Source organism: Synchiropus splendidus, chromosome 13, assembly GCF_027744825.2.
Source record: "Synchiropus splendidus isolate RoL2022-P1 chromosome 13, RoL_Sspl_1.0, whole genome shotgun sequence".
NCBI classification, from domain to species: Eukaryota; Metazoa; Chordata; class Actinopteri; order Syngnathiformes; family Callionymidae; genus Synchiropus; species Synchiropus splendidus.
Window position 1 is genome coordinate 380,864 of NC_071346.1, and position 27,032 is coordinate 407,895.

Sequence of the window (27,032 nt, forward strand, 5' to 3'; positions counted from 1 at the left end):
GATCCATGGACCGACACATAATGGGACAGAAAAATAACGGAGGTGGGATCAAATAAACGACACGTCGGTCCAGTACCAACTGCAGTAGGCCTTTATTTCTAGATCTATATACAGTTATAGTACACATAAAAACCCATTAGCATGACTAGCATTCCAGGAAGGTCGTAGAGAAATGTGCCTCTTTTTTGTGACTTCACAGAGTTGTTCTTTTGGCCCAAATGAAACAAATACACAAACCTTAAAATGAGCACTTTCACGCGTCATATTGATTGATTCTTCAAACGTTGCATTACTCTCTGTACATTATTGGAAAGTGGTGGAGCCATGGGGATGAGTTATGGTGCGGCGTTTTGCTCCTTTACCTTCTACTCACATGGAGACAATATCAAAAGACAGCTTTTGTTTCCACCCAACAGTGCAGCCGCGGCGGAGTTTAAAGGGATCAAAGGTGATTTGCAGGTCCCATATGATGCCTTCCACGTTCATTCACTGGGGAGAATCCAAAACCAAAGGAGGAGGAAGAGGTTCTGGCCGAGTGGATTTGTTGCCAGATTTGCTTGAGGCCGCGGTCAGATTGGAGCTCAGAACGTCTGATTTGACTCGTTGTTTCGTGTTGTTTTTCGTGATGAGTCGGCGGCGTTCAACCGTGGCGCATGTGTCTTCACACGTCTGCAGCATAATACGGGACCTAATGAAGCATGAGGACAGAGTCAAAGTCCTGTCAGCAGATGATTCTGCAGACAACACCAGGTGGCACTTGACCTCTGCGCATTCACACTGTAGAAAAGTCCAGCATAAGTCAGAGGTGTTTTTTTTTTTTTTTTACAGTATCACAAGTGGCGGAATCCTCGTCTCTCATTGGTGGATCGGTGCAGCGGATGGTGATGGCTCAGCGATTATTTACACGGATGGACTGATCTGAAAATGTAGTTACATATTCACAGCCACTGGAACAACACAAACACCTTCAGAACTGAAAAATACCGACTGACACGACATGGAAAACCGTCCGTTCATGCGCTTTGTTCCGGCTGCTGCAGCAGGGAAGAGAGCAGTGGTCCAGGGAGCCTCTTCCCTCTGGCATGGCAGTCTAGCACCTGTCGTCCTCCTCGGTGTCGCTCAGCGCCTCGCCGCCGCCCGCCGCCGCCGTCTGGGCCAGACGCTTGCGGAAGTGTCCGTTGGGGACCTGCCAGCCAGTCCGCAGGCGCGGGCGAGCCGAGCTGACGGTGTTGGAGCGCCCCAGGCTGCAGGCCACCGCCGCCTCAAAGGTCAAGGTCTCCATGGGGCCGGTGGGGTCGGGGCTGTGCTCGTCCTCTTGCGAGGCCAGGAAGGGCTCGGACGGGTAGCGGCGCGGGGGCGAGTGCTGCTGGCCGGCGCCTCGGCCCACCTCCCCCGCCGCCGCCTCCGCAGTCTCCCAGCTGGACTCCGCCCTCCCCTGCTCCGGCTGGTCCTGGTCTTCACCCAGCGTGCGGCAGGTCAGAGGCGAGTAGGAGACGCCGGGGTGAGACCTGGTGGGGGTGTGGGAGGAAGGGCGCCGGGCGCTGGGGGTGCTGGACTCTGAGGTGGATGGGACGGGACTGTCTGAGCTGTTGCCCTGCGGAGGGAGGGGGGGGGGGAGGGAGGAGTGAAGCCCAGCAGCTCCGAACCTTCTCCTGCTCGGTCCAAGCATCCGCCTCACCTGTTTGTCCCGGCGCTGGGACCTGTCCACGCTGGAGCAGCGCGACGCTTGCGGGCTCCTTTCCTCCGAGTTGCAGCGTGACCTGTCCGGGGAGAGCAGAGTGCAGCGGCCTCTCTCTCGCTCAGACTGCTGATGCCAGCGCTCGGAGCGGGCCACTGTGGAAGAGCAGAGAAAGCGGCGTGAGGCCGTGGAATCATCTGCGCCGGCGGATGACTGGCTCCTGACCTGCAGCCTTGTAGCTCTTGTGGCGCGGCCTGTAGACCCGCTCTGGACTTCGCTGGTCCTGCCACACGCCGTTGACACGCTGGTCAGCGATGATGGACACGGACCTCTTCATGGAGCCGCTGGCGCCCCCTTCCTGCTTTAGAAGGAGAAGACAGAGAGTGGAGGCCGGTCATGGCCGGGACAGACGGACGGGGCAGGCTCTAGCCAGGCTGAGACCCCGCCACCCGGGCGGCAGTCTTCCTCACACGCAGTCACAACACACGAATCGTCTCCAAGTTTCAAAGTGTATCTCTGCAGACGAACGCGCTGCTGCTGCTGTGGCTCGGCCACGTGGGAACATATCTGGAACTATAGATGGACAGTATCTTTGAACAGAAAACAGAATCTTTCACTGCCACCATGGTGCCCCTCAGTAAACTCCAGCTGAACACGCCGGCGGGGTCGGTGTCACGCTCCCGGGTCACCTACCGGGCCGGGCTGGGCGGCGTCAGTGTCGGAGCCCATGGGCTGCAGGAACAGCTCCTGTGGTGAGATGGGACTCAGAGCCACAAAGCCTCCTCTGGTCCTGAATGACAGCAGGAAAACGGTCAACACACGCGGACCTCACAAGGGTGCGGCGCTCCGACTCACAGGGCCGAGCCGGCGCTGTGGGCCATCATGGGCAGCGGCTGCGTGTTGGAGAGGATGTCCTCCGGGAGAGTGGACGCGTCCAGGCGCTTGAAGATCAGGCTGCTTTTCTGCAGTCACAAGAGGAAGAGCCGCCTTTATGGCTCGCCCTGTCGTGCAGCGACCCGCGGCTCTGTCTGACCTGAGCTTCCAGCTGTTGCCGCAGCTTCTTGGCCTTGTTCTGTTTGAAGTAGTCCATGATCATCATGGAGGCGTAGATCTTCCCCACCGTCATGTCAGTGTCTGCGGAGCCACACAAGGTCACTGCCTCTGCCGGCGGCGGCGGTGACGACTGCTGACCTTTGTTGATGGGGACCAGCAGATCCAAGGTCTTCTGCGGCAGGTAAGGCCAGATGATGCTGATCTCCTTCTGCAGCTCGGTGTCCAGAGCGATGCGGTCCTCGCCCCCTGGGAGACACGCGCCGATGATGAGCTCCCGCCGCCGCCATGGCGCGCCTGGCCTGCAGAGAGCAGCGGGACTGACCTCGAGCGATTTTGATGTCCAGCGCCGTCCGGATGAGCGACATGAGGGTGGAGGTGAAGTGGACGCTCATGTCTTCGTCCACCGGCATGTTCATCAGCACCAGCCTCTGACAGGGAGCACAGCTGTTGGATGCCGGCAGCAGGGCGGCGACAGAGAGTCAGTACCTTGTAGGCGATCTTGGCGGGGCACTTCTTGCCCAGGCCCAGCGGCGGAGACATGTGCGTCAGCATCTCGTACATGGCCGTGTAGTGGATGCGTCCGCTGCCAGAGACAAGCAGAGGTGAAGGAGCAGCAGAGCGGAGCGGTGGGAGACGTTCCGCCGCTCCGCTGCTGCTGCTGCTGCTGCTGGGCCTCACACGTGCTCAACAGCCCTGCACTGCTCCTCTGTGCCTGTGAACGTTCGTTTGGGGCTGCTTACGTAACGTCGCTTCACAATGCCTGACGCCATTCAACCGCAGCCGAGGACTATTGGGAGGAAGAAAGCATGCGAGAGCGCTCACGGAGCCTTTCACAGCCTCCAGAGTGGAAGAGCAAACCAGAGCGAGACCTGACTTTCACGGTCATGACGTCAGACCACAGACAGGCTCCCTCTAGTGGAGAAGGGCGGACCTGCCGCTCCAGTTGAGGCGTTCAGAACCGGACTCTCCACTCCGCTGTCCACCAGAGGGCGAATGGACGCGGGACAGAAGTGACGCCACAGGCCATAGTGTCCTTCACCGACTGGCTTTGGGATGTCATCTGCTCTCTTCTGACCGCTGACAGTTTGTTTTGTTATTGAGGTGATGAAACTGACTCACAGTCTTCTGGACCACTAACACTAAGCCCCTTTGGTCAGCCTCCATCGGTGTTGGCTATAAATGGTTGAGTGTCTGCTTCAGGGCCTCCTCCGGTTCTCCCCTGCAGCCCGTGGCAGGAGTGTGGCAGGTGCACAGGACGGTCACACACACACACACACGCAGGCCAAGCCTCTCTCACCATGCCAGCCGGTCGTACTCCCCCCAAATCCTCACAAACTCGTCCAGGTGATGTGGTCCCAGGATGGAGGAGTCTCGCGTCAGGTACTCAAAATTATCCATGATGACGGCCACGAAGAGGTTCAGCATCTGAAAGGGCAGGGAGAGGTGAGCGGACGGGATGGGGAGGGGCCGGCGCCGCGCGACCTTCTCACCAGGAAGGAGCTGAAGAAGATGAAGGACACGAAGTAGCAGTAGGCGAAGTCGGTGCCACAGCCGCCCTCGTGGTCCGGGGACAGCGTGAGGGGGGCGATGGAGGGGTCCGGCTCGCACTCCTGCCCCGACAGGCAGGAGAGCATGATCTCCTGCCAGGACTCCCCGGTGGCGCTCCTGAGGGGAGGCGGTGGGGAGGTGAGCCCAGAGCCTGAGGACGGAGCCGAGGGCAGCCCACCTGAAGAGCAGCATCAGAGCACTGAAGAAGGTCTTGAAGTTGTTGTGCTGGTTGATGTGCGTCTCGTCGTTCAGCCTGATGTTTCCAAACACCTGCAGGACACCACACAGGCTCCACTCTGAGTCTCCCACCACGGACCAGCAGGCCTTCAGAGGTCAGGCAAGTGGTACCTGCATCCCAATGATGGCGTAGATGAAGAACAGCATGGCGATGAGAAGGCAGACGTACGGAAGAGCCTGTGGGGAGGAGCACCAGTGGTGAGCCCGCCCCCGCCTGGCCTCGCCGTGACGCTCCCACCTTGAAGGACTGCACGAAGGTCCAGAGCAGGATGCGGATGGTGTAGCCCTGCCTCAGCAGCTTGATCAGGCGGGCCGTGCGGAACAGCTTCAGGAAGCTCATGTTGATGGTGTTGACCGACTGGAGCCGGCGGGAGAGTCGTGGCACACCGAGGGTTCACGTTCATCACAACATCGGAACGCTTCTGTGTGTGTGTGTGTGTGTGTGTGTGAGGAGTCGCCGCGCTGCGTTTCCTACCTGCAAATCCACGACGATCTCTGTGATGCTGCCCAGAACCGTGATGAAGTCAAATATGTTCCACGTGTCCCTGAAGTAGTTCTGCAGCAGAAAGAAAGGCCGGCTGTAGTTCCACCCCTCGCCAGCGTGGGGAGACATATTTGGGCCAAACTCACCACAAAGCCGAAGGCCATGATTTTGAGGATGCACTCCAGAGAGAAGAGGACGGTGAAGGCCGTGTTGAGGTGTTTGAGAACCGTGTCGTACGCTGTCGGGGCCGAATGGTACTGCAGAGACACAGAGCCCACTGTCAGGAACACGTCTGAGGAGCACACCCCTAAACGTTGGCACATCCACACGGCTGCTCTTCTGCCTCCGTCCAAACTAAATCTCACCGTTCTCAGTGAGAAACTGAGCCTCGGTTATTCCACCCAGACTAGAGGAGCTCACGTTCAGCAGCAAAGATACAAATAACGCCATGGAAACAGAGAGGAAGCAGAAAGGCGCTCGGAGAGCGCCGACCTCCGCTGAGAGCAAGGAGGACAGCAGGTGGCGTTCTGGAACTCGCTCACACAGCACAACAAACCTTGGTTTGCACCCATCATTGACACACAAACGGAGGATCTGCCTCTAGAGAAGATGCTTTCCAGAGCGGTGCTCCCTAACAAGTCTGGCAGCAGAGGGAGGATGGAGGCTCTCGTCCGCATCTCCAGCTGCGTCACTGCAGCAGGTGCTTCCTTCTCAGCGCTACATGCCGTGAGACGCTTCTGCTGAACTAGCAGCACACACAGGCCGATCCCAGCTCCCCGGGGCGAGAGACAGACCGGTCCCCCTCCTTCCCTCACACAACACAGCGGCAACAGAGCGCTACTTGACGTCCACGCGCCCAGCACGGCGGGAGGAAGCCTCACACAGACAGCACGCTCACGTACCACTAGACCACCAGTCCCTGACTATTCAAAGGAAGACAAGGTGAGGTGCACGGCACATGGTCTTGGCCCGGGGGAGAATGGCGTGAGGCGCCATGTGAGCCGGGGAGAGCCGTGCAGGTGAGGCAGGGCTGAGCATGGACTCGGACGCAGAACCAAGGCGGAGGCGCCGCATGGTGCGAACTGGAGGTGAGGCGCAGTCCTTACCTTCATCATGAGCACCACAGTGTTGAGCGCGATCATCACCAGCACCGTGTACTCAAACGACGGCGATGCCACGAAGTGCCACAGTCTGTACTGGAAGGTCTGCCGGTTCTGGGGCATGTAGCGGGTCATGGGCTTGGCACTGATGGCGAAGTCGATGCAGGCTCTCTGACGGGAGCAGACAGGTCGGTCAACCATCAGGAGCATCACCCCGAGGGCAGTCATCTCACCTCGTTCTTCTCCAGGCTGCACTCCTGGATCATCTTGTCGCCCTGCTCCTGGAAGGTGATGATGATCAAAGCCACAAAGATGTTGACGAAGAAGAAGGGGAAGACCACGAAGTAGACCACGTAGAAGACCGACATCTCCATTCGGTTTCCGCGACTAGGGCCCAAACTCTCCTCGGTGACGTCGGTGGAGTGTTGCAGGACCCTGTGGAGACCACGTTCCTCCTGTTAAAGCCCAAGGTCCCGTGGCGGTGGGCGAGCGCCGGCTCTTACTGAGGCCATCCCTCCCCGGTGGAGACGGTGAAGAGGGTGAGCAGGGCCCAGCAGACGTTGTCGTAGTGAAACTCGTGTCTCCTCCACTCTCGCCGCTTCACCTCCTTCTTGTCTCGGCTGTAGTCGATGTAGTAGCCCCTGTGCGGATCGAGCGGCCCGTGGTTAGCGGTTCAATCACCCGGTCCCGTACGCCACTACAACGGTGGAAGCTCTGGATACTGTGAAGAGGATTGGTCGCGATGGAGACTCACTGGCACTCCTTCTCCGTGTTCATGGAGCTGTCGGTGCAGTAGAAGAACTTGCCCTTGAAGAGCTGCACGGCGATGACGGCGAAGATGAACATGAAGAGCTGGTACACGATGAGGATGTTGAAGACGTTCTTCAGGGATGTGACCACGCAGTCGAAGACGGCCTGCGCACAGGAGCCAGGTCACGGCGAGCTCCACACCGCCGCGCCTCAGACCCACCTTGAGTTTGGGAAGGCGCTTGATGGTTTTCAGAGGTCGCAGCACCCGCAGAACTCGGAGCGACTTGATGGTCTTGATGTCTCGGCCTTTGTTGTTCCTGTCGGGGTCAGAGCGCGGCCTTCAGACGGGTTGCGGATGCGCAGCGAGACAACGGACAGCAGAACAGCAGGAACGGAAATGGAAGGGAACCAACACAAGTACGGTGACAGACACACAGGACCTCGCTGTCACAGAGCCTGGTGGAGCTCCAGCAGGGTCACATGACCGTCATGGGCATCTCGGTATCATTACGTCAGCCACGCGCCGCCGCCCTGCGTGAGTCTCTGTGCGAGTCTCCGCAGGCCAGCGTGGAGGGCGAGGCCCGTCCTCATGGTGGTCCACCAGGCTCCGTGGAGACACGGTGGAGGAAAGTGGGCGGAGGAGGGGGCGAAGGTGAGTGAGAGCTAGAGCTTTACCCCATCACATTCCTGGCAGCCCCAACAGTGACAATATCCACAGGAACAACAGAGAAAACGTGGAGGCATAAAGAGAGAAGATTCACAGGCATAAAACAGAGAAATGCACTTCTCAACAGCAGCATCCGGAGGGGCTGCATGTGTGGACGCTGAGCGCCGGCTGCAGTGACTCAGCTGTGACTCATCAAAGGGACGCGCCACTGGGTGACTCACGTTAAAGCGAAGGCAATGAGAGCTCCCACCACCACGATGAAGTCCAGGATGTTCCACATGTCTCGGAAGTAGGCGCCGTCGTGCAGGATGAGACCCTGGTCGATCATCTGCAGGAGCGCCACGCACAGTTGAGCCCTCAGGCCTGGGCAGGGGGCGCTGCAGGGGCCTACCTTGATGATCATCTCGAAGGTGAAGACTCCGGTGAAGACGTAGTCGAAGTAGCGCAGGACCTGTGTGAGAGAAGCGCGTCACACACCAGCACCGACAACACGGGATGGCGGGCCAACCCCGGCGCCGCCTGCTGGCCGTCCTCCGCCGACAGCCTCTTTCTGTGGTCATTTCCGCGAGGCCACACGTTCTGTGCTGCCACTTGTGAAAAACAGATTTCATCACTGTTTCCACAGACTCGGTCTCACCCTGAATGAGCGTGACAGCAAGTGTGTCACTCAGTGGTGGTGTCACGCAGCTCGCTCAGCGAGGGGAGCTTCTGTCCGCCGACCCACACTGCCACACGCTCACAGGAGCCGTCCCTCCGGCGCCAGGCCCTCACCTTGTTCCTCTCAGAGTTGGTGCACACGGGGTCCTCGGCTGCCAGAGCGATGCTGCTGGCCACGATCACCAGCAGGATGGTCATCTCAAAGTAGCGCAGATTGACCACGTAGTGGCAGACTCTCCTGATCCTGAGGGTCAGACAGAGACAGGGCTGGGACCGAGCCAAGTCCCTCCACAGGAATGGCGGCTGCCATCTTACGGGTTTGTGGCTTTGAAAATGAACATGCTGTCGGGAGCGGCCGGTTTGGGCGGCGCGGGCGGCTCCTCGTCCTCGGTGTCTTCTTCTCTCTCCTCCTGCTGGCCCTGGTAGGCCTCCAGCTCCTGACTGGTCCCTGCGGAGCAAGAGGCGGAAACAGTGTCCACTTTAAGCCTGATCCCGGCCCAAGCCTGGCGGCGGGGACCGAGACAAGTCACCTGCCAGCGGCGTCAGCTCCAGCAGAGGCTGCGCGGACATCTCCATGCCCACACATTCCAAGGTGGACTTGTCTGGATGAAAGGAGGCGGGCCGTCGGTCTGCGTAGCCACCGGTGGAGTCCGGGGCCTCGGAAGAAGCCTCCCCTGGGCTCAGCTGGCAGTCCAGGACCTGCTGGCCCTGCGGGGGGTCTGGGAAGTCGCCCGCTCTGGCCCAAGAGAGAGCACCACAGCAAGCAGTCAGGAAGACGGACAGGAGATTTGCTCGCGCCATCATGCATGAAGGACAGGTGGATAGCGTTTCATCCATCCACCGTTGCTGCTCCTCACCTGCTGCAGTCTTTCCCCACATCTGCATACGGGTTGGCGATACAAGCTCCGCCCTCGTCCTCAGCGTCTCTCGCCTCTCCTTCATCCCTCTCCTCCTTCTCATCCAGGACCTTCCTCTCTTGGCTCAGCGACCGTCTGCTCGGCGGTAACTCGTAAGGCGCTTGGGCACAGTCCAAACTCTTGGCCTCCACACGAGCCTCACGGTGCCGGTGCCGCCGGTGCCGGGCCCCCTCCTCTGCACCCTGACTGGGCCTGAACTTGCGAGCCATCCTGTGCCTGCCGCCGCCTGCCGCCCGGTGGTTGGCGCCTCCAGACTTCTCCTCGCTCAGGTGGAGCAGAGGCTGTGCGGCGGGAGGCTCAGGGATGGGGATGGAGATGGACATGGGCGGTTCTGGGAGCGGCATCCCCACGGACATGGGGGACTCGGGCAGGTGAGCGGGGCTGGCCTCGGGGGACAGCGCGGGGACGTGGTGAGCGGCGATGGTGGGCGTTTCCAAGGTGTCCTCGGTGGGGCTGTTGAAGAGCTCCTCCCTGCTGGCCATCTGACGGCGCTTCCTCAGCTGATTGGCTCTCTGCTCCCACACCGACATGTTGACCTTCCGCCTCCTCTCGCGGCGGTTGGCGAAGGCGTTGGACCCGTTCAGAGGCTGCTCGTCGGCAGCGCCGCCTCCAGCCTCCATCTCATCGGGGAAGTTGGGTCGCCCTCTGTGGATGGCTCGTTTCCTGTACAGGTACGGTCTGCGCCTCCCGCTGCAGAGGAGGCACACGCCCGTCACAGGCGGCCGGGATCCCTCAGCACAGCGTTGACATTTTGAAAAACACTGCGCAGCTTCACCCACAGGCGCATGGGCTTCTGGCGAGGCCCGAGTGGCACAGCTCATCTCATCAGCTTAGGTTTTTCAAAATGTCAAACACTTTTCAAGACGAAGAAACACAACCAAGGCCAGGAATGTTCATATCAAAAATGCAAACGGAAATTTCAACCACAACCCAAACTAAAACCTACAAGAAAAGGGCAGGCCTTCGCGATGGACTCACCAATCAGGAACGCAAATCATTTCTCATGGAACAAGTATAAAAATACTGCATCCAAAAATAAAGAGCAGGGAAACTGTCCGACAGGTCACGGGGGAGAGAGACCCACAACAACAAAAGAGGGAGGGTGCAGGACTGACGTAAAGGACAGAGTGTGGGGGAGGGGAGGGGGGAGACATCCAGGTTTACTTACGGTGAGTCAGACTCTTTAGTGGTCCATGTAACCAATGAGTGATGGTTTGAGAACAAGACATTAGTGTGTTACAACAGACACAGAACATTTCAGTGACACTGCTCAAAACACTGCTCTTCAGGTGGAGACCGTCGCTCGCTGAGTGTTTTGCTCAGTGCCACTCAACAGCCAGAGAACAAGACAGCTGGGATGGAGGTAGAAAGACAGCGCATGTCGGTTACTGCCACCACAGGACCGTCAGCTAACGTCCGCTCTGATGCCAGGCGTCGCTCAGGGAGCCGGGAGCGTGAGCTCGGCTCGGGGACGCACTTCCCCTGAGGTCCCCGGGTCAAACTGCCGCCGTCTGGAGCATCCAGAGCTCAGTGCTGTTGCTGAGCAGAGACCTCACTCTCCTCGCGACACTCTGATTGATTCTCAGCGTCACCGTCATGTGACACTCTCGGAAGTGTGCCTCCTCCCCAAGGACGAGGTGACACACTATTGCCGTCCGTTTCTCACCTCCTGATCCCACAGGTTTAGTGGATCATCAGGGGCCATTGGTTCCAGAGCAGCCAGAGGAGTGGTCTTCCTCCTCCATCCGTCCAGACCAACAAGCCTCAGACACCCAGGTCCTGCCGCTGCTCGAGTACTTACTCAGATATCAGTCCGTCCCTTCCTCGTGCGTAGCGCTGGTTGAAGAACTCCTCCTCCTCTTCTTCATCCTGACAAGACAAGGGTCAAGGGTCAGCAGCGGCGGCGGGGTCACTGCTCCCAGCTCGGATCCTCCAGACAGGACCAGGGCTGGAGAGCCGTGACGCCCAGCGGACATGGGTCGGCCCGGCTCACGCAGCGAGACAGGCCGAGCACCTGCTGCTGCTGACAGCCGAGCGAAACGGAAGGTCCTGGCCTCCACACTGTCCCTCACACACACAGCCCCGATGCCCACGCTGGAAGTTACCTTGGTGAGCTCCTGAGCATTGGCCAGGTTGTCCACGGCGATGGCCAAGAAGACGTTGAGCAGAGTATCTGTGGTGAAAAGGGTTCAGAAAAAGGTGTGGAACCTTGGCGCCCCCTGCTGCCAGCTCCTCCTCTTCTGATGAAAAAGGGACCAACATCTCAGGCCGCTGCGTGCACGCCGGTCATGTGACACGTCACGTGACCCAGCTTCTTGGGAAGGATACAGTTTCCAAAGAGGGTGAGCACGATGAAGTAGATGGACGACCACATGCCGTACTGCACTCCTCCTTGGGAGCGGATCCCGTTGTACATCACCTCGTTCCAGTCCTCGCCGGTCAGAATCTGCAGGGACGGCAACAGAGGCGTGAGCTATTCATGTGCGCATATGTGAGCGCGGCGGCGTGGGAGGAGAGCGGAGGCAGGGGGAGAGGAGCCAGTGAGCGCCTGGGGTGAGAAATCTCCCAGGGTGCAGTGTGTCATGGCGAGCGTCTGTGGGAGCCAAACCTGAAACACCGTCATGATGGCAGCTGGAAACGTGTCAAAGTTGGTGGGAGTGTAATCCTCAAAGATGAACCTGGAGGGGAGGCAGGAAGAAAGCAGGCTCAGATGTGAGCGAGGAAGAGGAGCGCGAGGAGGAGGAGGCTCCACGCGGCAGGAACCTGGGCCTCTCCCGTTCTCACCGTCCGCCGAAGAGCTGCATCCCCAGCAGAGCGAACACCACGATGAAGAGGAAGAGCAGAAACAGCAGGCTGATGATGGACTTCATGGAGCTCATGAGGGACACCACCAGGTTCCGAAGGGACGCCCAGTATCTGAGGGGAAGACCAGAGACTCTCAGGCACAGAGACCACGGCGGCTGCAGGCCCCTCCGGGTCTTACTTGGTGATTTTGAAAATCCTCAGCAGCCTCAAGGCCCTGAGGACGCTGATGCCAAAGGACATGCCGGGCCGGAAGAAGCCCCAGACCACCTCGAAGATGCTGCCCACGATGACCTGCACGCCACAGCCAGCTTGGATTGATATGCTCTTGGAGTTGGGTCTTTCAAATCCACTCCACTTTTTACCAATGCCTCGCGCAAGTTTTTTGGGGGAAAAAAGCTTAGTTTCACTTTGCTTCCTGGTAGTTATAGTGTTATGTCTTTCCCTTCAGTACGGGCTGTTGGAACAAGACTGAAGATGGAAACAGGTCACGAAAATACAAACTCAACAAAAGAAGGAAGACGATGCTCGGAAGCCGCCGAAATCCACGGGTCCTAAATCATCTCCAAATGATGAAAGAGGTCGAAGACCAATTTGTTCACCATCAGTTTTGTAGAGAGACGATCCAGTTTCAGTGAGGGTTTTCATTTTCATTCCTGTGAAGGAAAGTGAGTCAGGCGAGGCAGAGCCGAGCCACTCACCCCGCAGTCGAAGCAGTTGAAGGAGGAGTGGAAGTAGAGGCGGAAACCCAGACCATACATCTTCAGAAACATCTCGGCCAGGAACAGACCCAGGAACACGAACTCTGCGTAGTCTGCGGGGAACATGGCGGCGTCAGAAGAGCGGCGTCAGAAGAGCGGCGAGCGCCACTCACAGAGGAAGACGGTCAGCCAGTCGGGCTGGTCGTGGTGCACGATGGCCACGCAGATGGTGTTGAGCGCCACCAGGCTGAGCACCAGCAGGTAGAAGGTGTCCGTCTTCACCATGCGGCGGATGGAGATGCGCAGCATTCGCTCCTTGCGCCGCAGGTACGCGGCGGGTCCTCGGCGGCCGCTGCGGAAGTTCATCCTGGAGCGGGACATGCCTGCGGGAGGAGGCGTGTCAGGGCGGCAGCAGCAGCTGTGGAGAAGCAGCGCGCCACTCACTGGCCGTGGACATGTCCGTGTACTTCTCATCTCCAGGAGCTCCTCGCCGTGCGCCCGTTTTCTTGCTGGCCCGTTTCAGCACTGGACACAGGACGAGACAGTGTTCAGTGGTGCCAGACAGGGAGGGAGGAGCACCTGTTCTGCTCTTCTCCTCCATCCATCTGAGCCCCGCCTCTCCACCTGTGCGCGTCATGTGGCCTCTCTCTGTCCCCCTCTCTCATATGTCTTCTCCTTGACTTGGCCTTGACTCCCCTGACTCTGACTCTTGTGAGGCTTGTCTTTCTCTCCTCCGCCATCTCCAGCCCGTCTCCACCTCAGATCACTATACCATCAGCAAACATCAGGGTCTGTCATCCCAGTGAAACCTACTGATGCTCAGACGCAGGGACCTTGGGAATGACACGAGGCTTCCAGCATGTTGCCATGGAAACTAATGTATGGCAAACCTGGAAAGGGGGAGGATGAAGAAGAGCAAAGAGACTCACCGTCTAAGGCTGATCGGCCCGAGTTTTTGTTCTCCTCCGCCAGCATGACCTCCTCTGCAAAACAATAGACACTCGGTGTTCGCAGGCTTCTCCTTCCGGATGTCTGCTGCATCTGCTGCAGGAACTGAGGCTAAATGGATGCCAGCGCTGCTTTCAGAGACCCGGGTGACCTTCTTGAGAGAAGCAGCCCTTGTTCTCTCTCGTCCCCATCCTTTCGCTTCCCACTCTCACCCACACGTACGCCGCTCTCACACGTACACAACACACACTCCCGTCCTACTGTATATAAGTCTGTGAGTCAGTGTGAGCCTTCTCTCTCCACATGTGTGGGACGGCAGCAGTGCAGCGAGCGCAGAGTGTGAGGGACTCGCTCCAGTGACAAGCTAGCCCACGTTCAAGGTCGCACGCAGCTCGGTCCGCTGTGGGGGAGCACAGGAAGCCATCCATCCATCATCCATCCACACATTCATCATCCACACATCCATCCATCATCCATCCACACATTCATCCATCCATCCATCCATCCATCCACACATCCATCCATCCATCCACACATCCATCATCCATTCACACATCCATCCATCCACAAATCCATCCATCCATCCACCCATCCATTTATCCATCCATCCATCCACACATCCATCCATCCATCCACTCATCCATCCATCCATCCACAAATCCATCCATCCATCCACCCATCCATTTATCCACAAATCCATCCATCCATCCACACATCCATTTATCCATCCATCCATCCACACATCCATCCATCCACAAATCCATCCATCCATCCACCCATCCATTTATCCATCCATCCATCCACACATCCATCCATCCATCCACTCATCCATCCATCCATCCACACATCCATCCATCCACCCATCCATCCATCCATCCACACATCCATCCATCCATCCACACATCCATCCATCCATCCACACATTCATCCATCCATCCACACATCCATCCACACATCCATCCATCCATCCACACATCCATCCATCCATCCACACATCCATTCATCCATCCATCCATCCACACATCCATCCATCCATTCACACATCCATTCATCCATCAATCCATCCACACATCCATCCATCCATCCACACATCCATCCATCCACCCATCCATCCATCCATCCACACATCCATCCATCCATCCACACATCCATCCATCCATCCACACATCCATTTATCCATCCACACATCCATCCATCCATCTATCCATCCACTCATCCATCCATCCATCTATCCATCCACTCATCCATCCATCCATCCACACATCCATCCATCCATCCACACATCCATTTATCCATCCACACATCCATCCATCCATCTATCCATCCACTCATCCATCCATCCATCTATCCATCCACTCATCCATCCATCCATCCACACATCCATCCATCCATCCACACATCCATTTATCCATCCACACATCCATCCATCCATCTATCCATCCACTCATCCATCCATCCATCCACACATCCATCCATCCATCCATCCATTTATCCATCCACACATCCATCCATCCATCCACACATCCATCCATCCATCATTCACACATCCATCCATCCATCCATCCATCCATCATTCACACATCCATCCATCCATCCATCCATCCATCTATCCATCCATCCATCCACACATCCATTCACACATCCATCCACACATCCATCCATCCATCCATCCATCCATCCATCCACACATCCATCCACACATCCATCCATCCATGCCAGGCGAGCCGAGAGACACAGTCTCACGACGAGCCGCAGGTCTGTCCCAGGCCTCCCCCCAGTTTGATACCACGTCATGGTGGTGGTGCAGTACCTGCCCTGTCTATCCAGGCTCTGTAGCCGTTGAGTTCTCTCTCCACCTGCTGCTGGCGCCGCAGCTTCATGAAGGCCCGTCTGTTCTCCACTCTCTCTCTCTCCTTGGCAAACTCTCTGAAAAAGCGGTGGTCAGCCGGTCAGACGGTGGGACGGAGCAGAGAGTGAGCACCGAGGCAGGCTCACCCAGACAAGACTCCCAGGACCAGATTCAGCACGAAGAAGGAGCCGATGATGATGAGCGGGATGAAGTACATCCAGTTCCAGGTGGGGCCCAGGGCATCATTGGTCTGCAAACACAAGCGTGTCCCCCAGAAACCAAGCAGAGAAGGGCAGAGCGGCGCGGAGGAGCGCTCACGTTGTAGAGGACGGCCGTCCAGCCCTCCATGGTGATGCACTGGAAGACCGTGAGCACAGCGAACAGGATGTTGTCGAACTGCGTGATGCCGTCGTTGGGGCCGATCCAGGTGTCGTTGCAGTCGTACTTTTCGGGGCATTTCCTCACGCCACAGGCGAAGGCCAACTCGGAGGAGTCCACGGTCTCGTTGTCTGCAGGGAACAGAGGACAGCGCCGGCCCGGTCCGGGGGACCGAAGGTCAGCTCTAGCCGGCTCATGGAACTGCACAGTTGGAGCCCTCTCTAACACGGTACCAAGGATGTCGACGGACGGCAGGCAGGTGTGGTGAAGCTTCCCGCTGTAGAACTCCAGGCCGATGATGGCGAACATGAGGATGGCGAAGAACAAGAGCAGGCCGATCTGCAGCAGGGGAATCATGGCCTTCATGATGGACTTCAGCACAATCTGGAGACCTTCAGGTGAAAGCCAGGAGACGGACACTGGTGAGAGCTTCTGTTTGCCAGTCTGGGGAGGAGCGGGACGTGGCCGACTCACTGGGAATGCCGGAGACCAGCTTGAGCGGCCTCAGGACCCGCACTGCCCTGAGTGTGCGGAGATCCACCGGGATGTTCATGTGGGCTCCTGCTGTGGCCAGGATCCTGCGGCGGAGAAACGGGCGACATCATCAGGTCGACGCGTGAGCAGAGGGAGTCAGCAAACACATCTGAGCAGTGAACCGTGCCCTCACAGAGCTCCACTCCCGCGTCGCACACTGAACTCTGACCCACCAGAGCAGGCGTCCAGGATCCTGCAGAGACGCCAGGACCGGCAGAAGAGCTGCAGCAGAGCTGGGAACATTCACCTGGCAGGCATGTCCACACATCAGCCCACTCGCATCCACGTCCCCACACCTACACAGCAGCACTCGCTCTCTCGCCAGTAAACACAGAGAGGAGCGCCTCTGCCTGCCTCAGCACCCGCCACTTTCACAGCACCGATGCTCAGAATCTCTGGACCCAACTGGGGGGTCGTGGTGCGGCCAGGGCCCGGCTCCTGGGAGGACGCCACCTGCTCTTCCTTCTGAGGAAGACTCTTGGTCAGTGGTGAGCTCAACATCAGCTGGAGCCCCTCAGAAGCTCAAGGCTCCGGATGGAGTCGGGCGGTGGCTGAAACGCTTCCAACCCTCATTTTGGCCCCTCACTGACTCACTGTCGGGCCCCTGGCTGCTGATCCAGCGTCGCTCACTGGCCACTCCCATGATGCAGTGCTGTGGTCGGGGGCGAGTGGGGCTCCAGCTTGGGCCCGGCAGTGGAGACAGTGACAGTGCCCTCAGCCAGCAGCAGGCGGCACAGCAACCTCCACAGACGAACCTTGACCACGTGACCTCACCGTCCCCAGGGAGGGCGGCGGAGCTGCTGACACCAGAGCAGCGACAGCTCCCGCGCAGCAGGGGTGGCCACCCTCCGACACACGCCGCTCTCAGCAGAGCAGCACTGTGCCTCGCAGCTGAAGCATCTAAGTGAGCTTCAGCTCCCCCTGGATTCACTGGCAGCAAATCATTAATGTGAAGTGGAAGTGGTGCCGCCGGCGTTGGCCCCGTGTCCTGCTTTGGATTCCCAGCTGGCCCCCAGACACGTGACTTTTCTTTTAAGTCTGACTTACTTTTGCCTCCGCGCGTGTGTGTGTTCGTGTATTAATGTCCTTGTGGGGACCAGCTTTTGACCAGACACTGATCTTGTGAGGGCCGGTCCTCATAAGGCTTGCGACGATGAAGACTTCCAAACAACGGGGCGATTCTAACTGGGTTCCAGTTTGGGTCAGAGTCCTGGTCCAGGTTAGCCAGGGGTTTAGAGGGAGGGTGATGGCCAGGAGAGATGGTCCCCACAAGGACAGACACACCAGTGTGTGTGTGTGTGTGTGTGTGTGAGAGAGGCAGCGAGAGCGCGAGGCAGTGGGCGAGCGGCGGAGCAAACGTGAGCCCAGAAATGTGTCACATTCAAGAAACCAGGACAACAGTTACCAAAAATTGAATCTCTGCGATGAAACGGTTCGATCCGAGAATGTGACTTGAACAGCTGAGGAGAAATCCGAGGCGCGGAAGTGAGCGGTCCTCAGACGCGGCTGGAGAAGTTCAGCACGAGAGGTTCACAACGGAGCAGCTGGTTCTGGCGCTGGCTGTGCTGAAGCTCGACTGACTCAGCTGCTGCGCGTTTCATCGTCCACAGCGGTAGAACTTTTTGACTTATTCTGCAGAGCAAGTGCGCGTCACCTGACCTCGCTGGAGTCCAGCAGTGACCACCTGACCAGGCTGCCAGTCTTGTCATGCTGAAAGAGCCGCGTCTCGTGAGAAGTTTGCAGCTCCTGAAGCTGGCGCCTGTCACTTTGTCTCTCACAGCTCATGATCCATTTACTGGGACACAAAGAACAAGCGCTTGTTCAGGAGCCTAATGAGGGAATAATATCACCAGCTCAGCCATTTTTGAGAGATCAGCCTAGAATGCCGACTTCAGGAGCAGCTGGGAGGCTGTCAGACTGCCGCAGCAAGACAGCCGGGTGAGAGACAGACAGACAGACAGACAGACAGCCAGCGGTGTGAGGGAGTCGGGTCGGCTCCCTCACACCGCTGGCTGACCAGCTGTGGGCAGACGCTGTGCCGCCGCCGCGGGGCCACGCGCTCGGCATCAGGGCCCTCAGTGGGGGCCACTTCACAACAACAGAAGGTGCAGGAGTCCCAGTCATGTTCCGTCCCTTATCATGGAGCGGAGGCTCAGAGGAGGAGCCTGGCGAGTCACGCCTGACCACACGGAGTCGGAGCTCACCCACTCAGCACGACGATGAAGTCCATGACGTTCCAGCCGTTCCTCAGGTAGGAGCCTTTGTGGAACACGAAGCCCAGCGCCACCAGTTTGATTCCCGCCTCAAAGCAAAAGATCCCGATGAAGTACGGCTCCGTCTTTTCCTGCGGAGACATGCGTCATCATCATCATCATCATCATCGTCGTCGTCGTCGTTGCGACCTCCTGACGACTCACCAGTCTCTTGGCCATGGGCGTCTTGTCCTCTCCAGGGAGATGCTGCTCCAAGGCCAGGACCACACAGTTGGCAGTGATGGTCGCCAGGATCATGTACTCGAAGGGCGTAAAGGTCACAGAGTCAAGGAACCCAAACCGTCACACACATACGCGCGCACGCGCGCCAGCGTCACATGGCTGGAGTCCTCCTCACGGTGAGCTGCAGACCTGCTGCCACACTCAGCTGCTGACTGTCATGGTGACGTGAAGGACAATCAGGAAGGTCTCAGCCACTGACGTCACCTGACCAGCCAGATGGTCAGAGGGCCCAACTGGGTCACACGCACCAGAGCTTGCTCTCAGCAGCAGAGAGAAGCTCCAGCGTCCGGACGCCGCTCGATCAGAACGCAGCAGTGCGTCTGGCTCTGGCCAGGATTCTGCCTGAGCCCGGCTTCTGCTCTGCTCTCTCTGACCTCAGAGCCCAAGAGCAAAACTCTGACACAGCATCAGGCCAGTTTCCACAGCAGGTTAGCTTCTGAACCTGCGCTGAGCAGAAGCCCTGGGGTTTCTCCTCCCACCCGACGCTGCCGCCTGGTCTTTGTGTACAAAGAAGTGACTTGACTCGACTAACTTGGTTAGAGGACTGTCAGGGCCGAGCCCCACCCGGGAGCCCCACCTCTGCTCAGATGAATGGCCCCATCTGAGCGATAAAAGGGGCCAGCGACTGACAGAGGAGACTTGTGGGAATGTCACTGACTAACATTGGCACGTTGACACCCATGACTTTCAAGGTCTCTGAAAATAGCTGCAGAGGAAGCTGGTCTGAAGGGCGGCGCTAACTTTTGTGAGCTCATGACTTGGACCTGCTTCTTGTCCAACATGTGCTGTTTCTGCTGCAGCCCACGACGCACAACAGTAGCAGCAGCCAGCTCTCTCCCACATATTGACAGTCACATTGCTGCGCTGCCGGTGGCCAGCTAGTCTTGACCGCTCGCCCCACTCCCACTCACCCGCAGAGCCCGCGCTTAGATAACACTGATAGACTGGCACGCTGCGCCGCGGCAGCAGGAGCGCTAGGTGGACGCCGCGCGCCGCGGCCCTTCGGATTACAGGTGATCTTCCCCGAAGGAAGCGCCGCTGGTGAGGCTCATGCTCTGGCAGCAGGAGCCGCTGGAGTTGAACCGACACCTACACACGGCCGAGTTCATATTCCAATGAGCACTGAGGGAGAAGAGCTCTGCCCACACGCCTCGCCCACAGCTTCTCATGATCAGCACATGCTGCGCTCTGCCAGAGCCGCCGCGGGCCAAACTGAACACCCGAGTTGGGCAGCGCCGGAGGGCGGCTGGCGCTCTCCATGGTGCTGACGCTCCTCGAGGATATGGCCACTCGATGATCCGCCGCGCGGTCCGCCGGATGATGTTGTCCTCGGCAAAGATAAACAGCGACCTGTTGACGGTGAGGCAGTTCTGCCTGTGCGGCACCGGGTTGTACAGAGCCATGGTCCGGGCCCGCTGGGCTTTGGCTTGCTTCATGGAAGCCGTCAGTCCCGCCGCAGCCGCCGCCGCCGCGTCCTCCGCGTCTCCGCCGCGCTCCAGGTCCACTTCCCCGGAGTCCACGGTGCCGGGGGCGGACTCGTCTCCGAACCGAGCCATTCTACGGAGACACGACGCTATCAGTGTCGGACAAGTGCATGCAAGACGGCAGAAACTAGTTGACGCACGCTAAAAATCTCTCCCAAAAGTTGCGGCTCACTCCATGAGCGCGAGGAGCGTCAGACCTTCAGTTCGGGGGCGAGAAGCGACGGCCAGCGTCCGTTCACATCACGGTGAACTCCAAAAGTCAGCCGTCTCAGACCTCGGCGAGGAAAGCGACTCCTCTGCGTTCATCCGCGTCAATCCGCGAGCCCGAAACTACTCCATGAGAGGCGCGCGTCAAGTCTCGCGCAGCGTGTCTCAGCTGAAGGAGCTCGCAGTGGAAGTGATGAGCGCGGAGAGGAGCGAGCAGGCAGCCCTGCGCACTCCCACCCGCCTTTCATGATGGCCATTTCAAAATTCATCTCAATGAGAAGAGGAAGAGGGGGTTCACTCGGTTACCATGGCAATCCGACGGAGCTGCGCGCGGGAGCGACCAAAGACTGAGGGAAGGCGCCTCTACAGGCCAGATCCTGGCTGCAGAGTGCTACACACAGCAGCAGATGCTTCCAGCCAAACATCTAAACAAGTCTTTGATCTGGGAAGACAAAGGAGCTCCAGGCCAACGGCTGCTCTCCTGGAGCCCAGTGGCACCGCCAGCAGCTCGGCTCCACTCCACGGCCATGCTGAGAGACATGGAAACTCACGGGCTGCCTTTGGCTTTCTTATGGTGAATGAAGTTTGTAAGTCTTTGATGAGTAAAGAAAGACCTGTCTGTATTCAGGCGGTGGGAGGGGGGTGGGGGGGACCTGAGCACAGGTGAGTGGTGGAGGGAGTGATGCCACCTGCCGCCCGACAGAGCTCCGGACCAGGAGCCACATTTCAGGTGCTGACTGAGGTGTGCAAGCAGCCGTTTGTTTTCCTCCGGGAGCCGCTCTGCCCGAGTCTGGGATCTGCTCGGCATCTGCTCTGGTGATCCACATTCCCAGAATGACCCTGGACCTGATAAATATTGAAAAACCAGGCCAGTGTGCTAAAACTGGAGTGGAGGTATAAATAGCATCTGAAACAGATCGGAGGGCTGCTCCCTTTTATTTGGGGAGGGGAGGAGCGCGAGGGCCTCTTCCGCGCCGTGGCGAGACCTCATGGGGTTCCAGATGACCTCCCCGGCCGTGACGCGTCGCTCAGGTCAGATGGCCGGGCGTCCCAGACACTAAGTTCCGCTCGGAGCCGCGTGAGCGTCGCTGCTGAAGACGCCTGGAACAGACTGAATCTGTGTCACCGTAGCAAACATCACGTCTCCGTCTCCAGCTCTCGGCTTGCTGTTGTTTCCATAGCGACAAAGCTCTCTGGAAATCTGTTCTGTTCACTTCCACCAACAAACAGCGCGGCGACCTCGCCCGGCCGCGCGGACCAGGCCTCTTCACGGCCCAAGTCCAATTTTAGCTCAGTGAATCAGAGTTTGGCCTCCATGCCGCTCTGAAGCTCCCTCGCTCCACACGCAGCGTCCAGGCTGCAGCTGCTCGACTTCATGGCTCCGGGGTCTGAGCATGTCCAGCGCCAGAGGCCAGCAGCTGACCTCTCACCCACAGGGTGGCAGCGGTGACGCCTCTGGCTCCTCGGCCTGAGCGGGCGGTTCTGGACCAGGAAGCCTGAACATCTCACAGGTGAAGTCAGCTCCTTCTACCTGGAGCATGTGACCGTCGACACGCACGGATCCCGCCGCACTCGCCGACACACACACACACCTCGGCAGGAGTGTGAGAAGCCTTTATATAAGTACAGGTGGGCTCTGGTCCAACTCCAACCGCTCTGCTTCCAGCATCTTTATTTTGCGCCCTGTTTCCTAGCAACCCACTTCCTCCCTACAGAGTTATGTCAGTTCGAGGGACCAATCACGGCACAGTGTGTGTGTTACTTCAGCAGAAGTGGGTCAGGTTCGCCAGGTGTCCGGGAGGGTCGGGTTTAGGGCGAGAGAGGGCCGGTCAGCTGGACGATCAGGGATCCAAACCAAGCCCCAGAATTCCTGGATGGATGGGAATCTGATCTGTCTTTGTTGATACGGTGAGACACGCGGGTCCATTTTTACCAACGCGCTTTACAAACCACGCCAAACGTCGGCGGTCCTACTCCGATCCCACAGCGCCCCCTAACGGACAACCGAGTGCGGCGCATGCAGACGCCTGAGGCGCCATGAGCGCAGCTCTGCAGCCAGGGAGGGGTGTGACGTCATCCCTGATGCCAGTGTCGGCAGGAGAAAGTCGGGTGTGAAGCGGCTGCTCAGGTGCTGTTGGTGGGTGTTCCACACTGGAGCGCTGGGCGGGAGGGTCGCGTGCCAGAGCTCGCTCCCGGGCCGCTCATGACGCCTGAAACCGTGGGCGTCAGAGGGTCGGACTCGTCGTGATTCACTGTGGAGCGGAACAAAGGCTCGGCTCAGTGCCATCGGCGAGCATTGTTTCTGCGTGGCAGCCGCTCAAGCTGACACATCTCACCACTCGCAGTGAAGGAGGGAAGCACGAGCGACACGGCGGCTCACTTCCACGTCTTCTGCGACTCACGGCCGCTCCTCACACACTCCACCCTGGAGTCAGTGAGACTCGACCCTGGACTCAGTGAGACTTGACCCTGGAGTCAGTGTGACTCGATCCTGGAGTCAGTGAGACTTGACCCTGGAGTCAGTGTGACTCGATCCTGGAGTCAGCGAGACTCGACCCTGGAGTCAGTGAGACTCGATCCTGGAGTCAGTGTGACTTGACCCTGGAGTCAGTGAGACTCGAGTCTGGAGTCAGTGTGACTCGATCCTGGAGTCAGCGAGACTCGACCCTGGAGTCAGTGAGACTTGACCCTGGAGTCAGCGAGACTCGAGTCTGGAGTCAGTGTGACTCGATCCTGGAGTCAGTGAGACTTGACCCTGGAGTCAGCGAGACTCGAGTCTGGAGTCAGTGTGACTCGACCCTGGAGTCAGTGACACTTGACCCTGGAGTCAGCGAGACTCGAGTCTGGAGTCAGCGAGACTCGACCCTGAAACGCCCAGCGTCCTGGTCTGACCTCGTGCCAGTGCGACTCACACCGTCACACAGTTGAAAATGCACTCACACCTTTTCAGCCATCTGCCAGCTGCAGCTGTCCCAGCTACACAGGGTCAGAGACAAGGACCCCCTGGAAAGCCCACAGGCCAAATCCAGTTTGAATCATCTCATGAAACAGCAAGGTTCTCAGCTCAGGTCCCATAATGCACGACAACACTTGAAGCCTCAGAATCCGAGCCAAAGGTTTGCGTGAGACTCGACTCCCCGTCTGACTCGCTCAGAGGCTGACATCACAAGGACACGCCACCTCAGCAGGTCAGCACGTGGGCGCCGGCGTCTCAGGCAGCGGCTGCACGTGCTGCTTTCATCCCGACACGCATGCCACTGAACAGGACGCTCTCTGTCATACTCACTCCCACTCCTTCCGGCGGGCCTGAGGCGTGCTCTGGATCTTGTGCGCCTGGTGAGCCATGATGACGTGCTTCTGCTCCACCAGTCCCCCGCGCCGGCGCAGCGCCCCACAGGGGCCGGGCGAGCCGGAGCCCTGGTCGGAGTCTTGGCTGTCGCGCGGCAGGTCGAAGCTGGCGGCGCGGGCGGGCAGCTCCAGGTACTCAGAGGAGTGGGGCACCTGCAGGGAGCAGGACCGAGCCCCGGGGACCAGGCCCGGGCGGAGAGAGGGCCCCGGCGTCTGCCAGGCCTCCGGCTCCGGGAGGGAGAGAGAGGAGCGGGTGCAGGGCTGAGAGGGGAGGGGCAGGGGGAGGGAGTGGTCTGAGCCGGACAGCATCTCTGGACGGGACTCTCACCATAGCCCTGCGGAGGAGAGACAGACAGACGGGTGGGCTCAGTCCAGTCCTGGAGGGCCTCCAGCCGAGCGCCGGGGTCAGCAGGACGTCCGGAGCCTGGAAGCGACACGTGTGTGTGTGTGTGTGTGTGTGTGTGATCTCACTACAGTTGTTCCCCGTTGCCTGGCAACTGCTTCCTGTGTTGCCGCTGACACGGACACAAGACCAGATGCGGGTCCCGGGTCCCAGCCTCAAGCTTCACCTCTCCAGAGCTCCGCTCCGCGTCTCAGACGGCGTGTGGGGAGCGCGTGAGCGTCACTCTGCAGAGCCAGGAACCTGCTCCTGGAATACTCCACTGCCACTTCAGAGCCAGCCACTTCAGCTGTGACAGAAATGGAAGCACGCCCCCTCACTCGCTCGCCCCGGCGGCAGCATCCTCACTGTGGCCCCGTCAACATGGACGGACTCACTGCTCCAGAAGCATCGAGGAAACACGGCAAAATAAGACCCGAGTCCCAGGTGCAGCTGTGATCTCAGGGCCGAGCCTCCTCTGCTCCACCGCAGCAGCAGCAGCAGCTTCAGCCGCTCAAAAGCAAAACCACCAAAATAACCTTTCCTTCGACGCCAAAGTGCGACTGACGCAGTTGAACATAGAAAAGTTGCAATCAAATCGTGATGCGAGGCAAGACTGGGAGAGGGCGACAGGCCCAGGACGTGAATCCTGTTGCTCCAGAGCACTGAAGCAGGAGGCTGCGATCGCCTCTGGCTGGGAGCCTCGAAGGTTCTCAACACTGACGGCTCCTTCAGGGGGTGAAGAGCCAAGGCTCAACACTGGGACCTTCTGATCACTGATAGTGGAGGGACAGAAGGTACCGAGGCTGAGAAGAATCCTGTGGGTTCCAGGAAGAGGAAGGATGTGTGGCCCCCGGCCCGGCTCTGCTCCTCAGCCGTGAGACCAGGCTCTGGGACGCGCAGGAGACCTCTCCCCCTGGCTGAGGTGCTCGCAGCTGATGGACCAGCGCCTCTGGAACCGGAGTGTTTCAGAAGAAGACTTGCGGAGCTCACACAGAAGGGGGTCTTTGGGGTGCAGCAAAGAAAGGAAGCGGCAAAAGAGCCTCCCCGGGCGCGTGTGCGAGAGATGAGTCACTCATCAGCAGCACGAACCGGACCACCGTCTCCGGAGAGCTGACCCCGGCACCGCGGCTCGGGAGCGGCAGCAGACACCGGTGACCCGCGGAGGACGACACAGGGTCGGACCAAGCGGCGAGAGACGAGCGGAGCTGGGCGCGGACACGACACCAACACGCCACAGACCAATGACGCGCGTGTCGAGCGGCGAGAGCGGGTCTTACCTCCGCGAGAAGAGGCGCGGTTCTTCATCTCAGGAGCGCCGCTGTCCAGGTGCAGCCTGTCAGAGCTGCAGCCCCTTCCAAGTTCGGGGCGGAGCGCGGCTTCAGCGTGGCGATGGTCCCCGATCCGCGCCTCGAACGAGCGGCGAGGGCGAGGGCGAGGGCTGCGCGCCGGAGGAGCCGCTGGCGTCACTCACCGGCCGCTTTCAAAGTTGCGGAGCGAAGTGACTGGAAGCGATTCGGCTGCTGCGATGGTGGAGGACGGAGAGTCCCTCAACAGGTGCCCGCCGGAGTCCGCGTGCGTGCAGCTTATATTCTGGCCGCTAGGTGGCGGGCTGGAGCCGCTCACCTGAGAAGCTGCGGCTCCACCCCTTCCGCCTGAGGCGCTCCGAGGACCGGCGGCTCGGTGTCCAGAGGTCTGTGACGTCACTGTGACGTCACGTGCGCCCAGCTCCTGGATCAAATGCTCTCGGTGAGGACTGATATTTTGGCGTTGACAGGGGGACCGAGCCACGCGCCGGCCATGTTTGTAGTCCTCTATCCTTCTGTGAGCTGATGTGACAGGTTACTGAGGAAGGACACACAACAGCGCCCTCTGCTGAGATTTTACTGAAGGGTTTTGCAGCATTGAGGGCGACTGGACCCGGGTCTGGGAGGTGAGTTCAAAATAGAGTCTGTCTGGGTCACGTTGTTGAAAAGAGGCAGGGAAGGAGTGAGTCAGGCCTGAAGGTCTGCGCTGAGTCAAACACTTGTCTGACGATGACTCACAAACGCTGAGGGCGACTGACTGGAAGGTTCTGGTCCGAGCCAGACGAAAGGCCCTGTTAGCGACCGGGACTGAGCCAGACAGAGGGCGATACAGAACAACATTTCCATCCGCATTAATGGCACCAGGACTGAGAGTTAACTGCCATCGGTTCTGAACATGTGCTGACTCCAGACCAGGACTTTCTCCAGAATCACAGCTGAGCATTGGAGACACGTAGAGCAAGGCCTTGGACCCGGGTGACCCGCCTGCATCACTGAAACCCACACTAGACGCAGGAAGTGGCTCAGACTCACCTGATGAGTACGAGTACGATCTTCAGTTGGAGCGGTTTTTCTGGCTCAGCAGCGCCGCCCATGTGAGCTTCACTGAAGGCTCCTCTTAACTCCCTGGGCAGGAGAAGACGGGAAGTCTCTGCGACCTCAAATGCTCCTATCAAGAGCTGTGAATTCAGAGCAAACGCAGATCCCTCCTCACTCCAGGTCCTTCCTTCCCCCGGGTCTCCTCAGGTGCTACATTAGCAGGCGTCAGACGCCGCTAATGAGCGCACGCCGTTGTCAGGAGCGCAGTCTCCGGGAACGGCCGCTTCTTCCCACACCACGGATTCCTGAAATCCAGCAGGATCAAGGAAATCATTGCAGGTTTCTCCTCCAGGCCCTTGGTGAGCTGGAGATGCAGCTGAGGGGAAGCGAGTCGGGTGCCGGGCTCTGCCTGAAGACCGGTCCCTGCTTCCATCTTCTGATGACCTGTTCCCTGGTCAGCAGACCCCGGAC

The 27,032-nt window shown here is 58.9% G+C and overlaps 1 protein-coding gene across 1 annotated transcript; it reads right to left on the bottom strand.

Moving 5' to 3' along the window:
* Positions 1–65: 65 nt before the first annotated feature.
* On the bottom strand, positions 66–25,657 carry LOC128769202 (voltage-dependent R-type calcium channel subunit alpha-1E-like). Its single transcript, XM_053882648.1, has 47 exons — positions 25,497–25,657; positions 23,776–24,172; positions 20,083–20,355; positions 18,721–18,826; positions 18,508–18,647; positions 16,244–16,347; positions 16,003–16,161; positions 15,710–15,900; positions 15,538–15,641; positions 15,353–15,468; positions 13,524–13,577; positions 13,039–13,119; positions 12,768–12,977; positions 12,595–12,707; positions 12,075–12,187; positions 11,876–12,007; positions 11,700–11,769; positions 11,420–11,537; positions 11,197–11,264; positions 10,893–10,960; positions 9,032–9,781; positions 8,705–8,910; positions 8,490–8,622; positions 8,289–8,418; positions 7,909–7,968; positions 7,739–7,845; positions 7,071–7,167; positions 6,855–7,015; positions 6,604–6,741; positions 6,334–6,535; positions 6,107–6,271; positions 5,147–5,257; positions 4,992–5,072; positions 4,755–4,874; positions 4,628–4,693; positions 4,458–4,549; positions 4,222–4,396; positions 4,029–4,156; positions 3,218–3,314; positions 3,054–3,159; positions 2,870–2,977; positions 2,712–2,812; positions 2,534–2,640; positions 2,372–2,468; positions 1,904–2,039; positions 1,679–1,833; positions 66–1,594 (listed from the first exon to the last, which is right to left on the bottom strand). Exons 2-47 carry the CDS (start codon positions 24,144–24,146, stop codon positions 1,091–1,093), a joined length of 6,924 nt encoding a protein of 2,307 aa, XP_053738623.1. The 5' UTR covers positions 24,147–24,172; positions 25,497–25,657; the 3' UTR covers positions 66–1,090.
* Between the last annotated feature and the right edge of the window lie 1,375 nt (positions 25,658–27,032).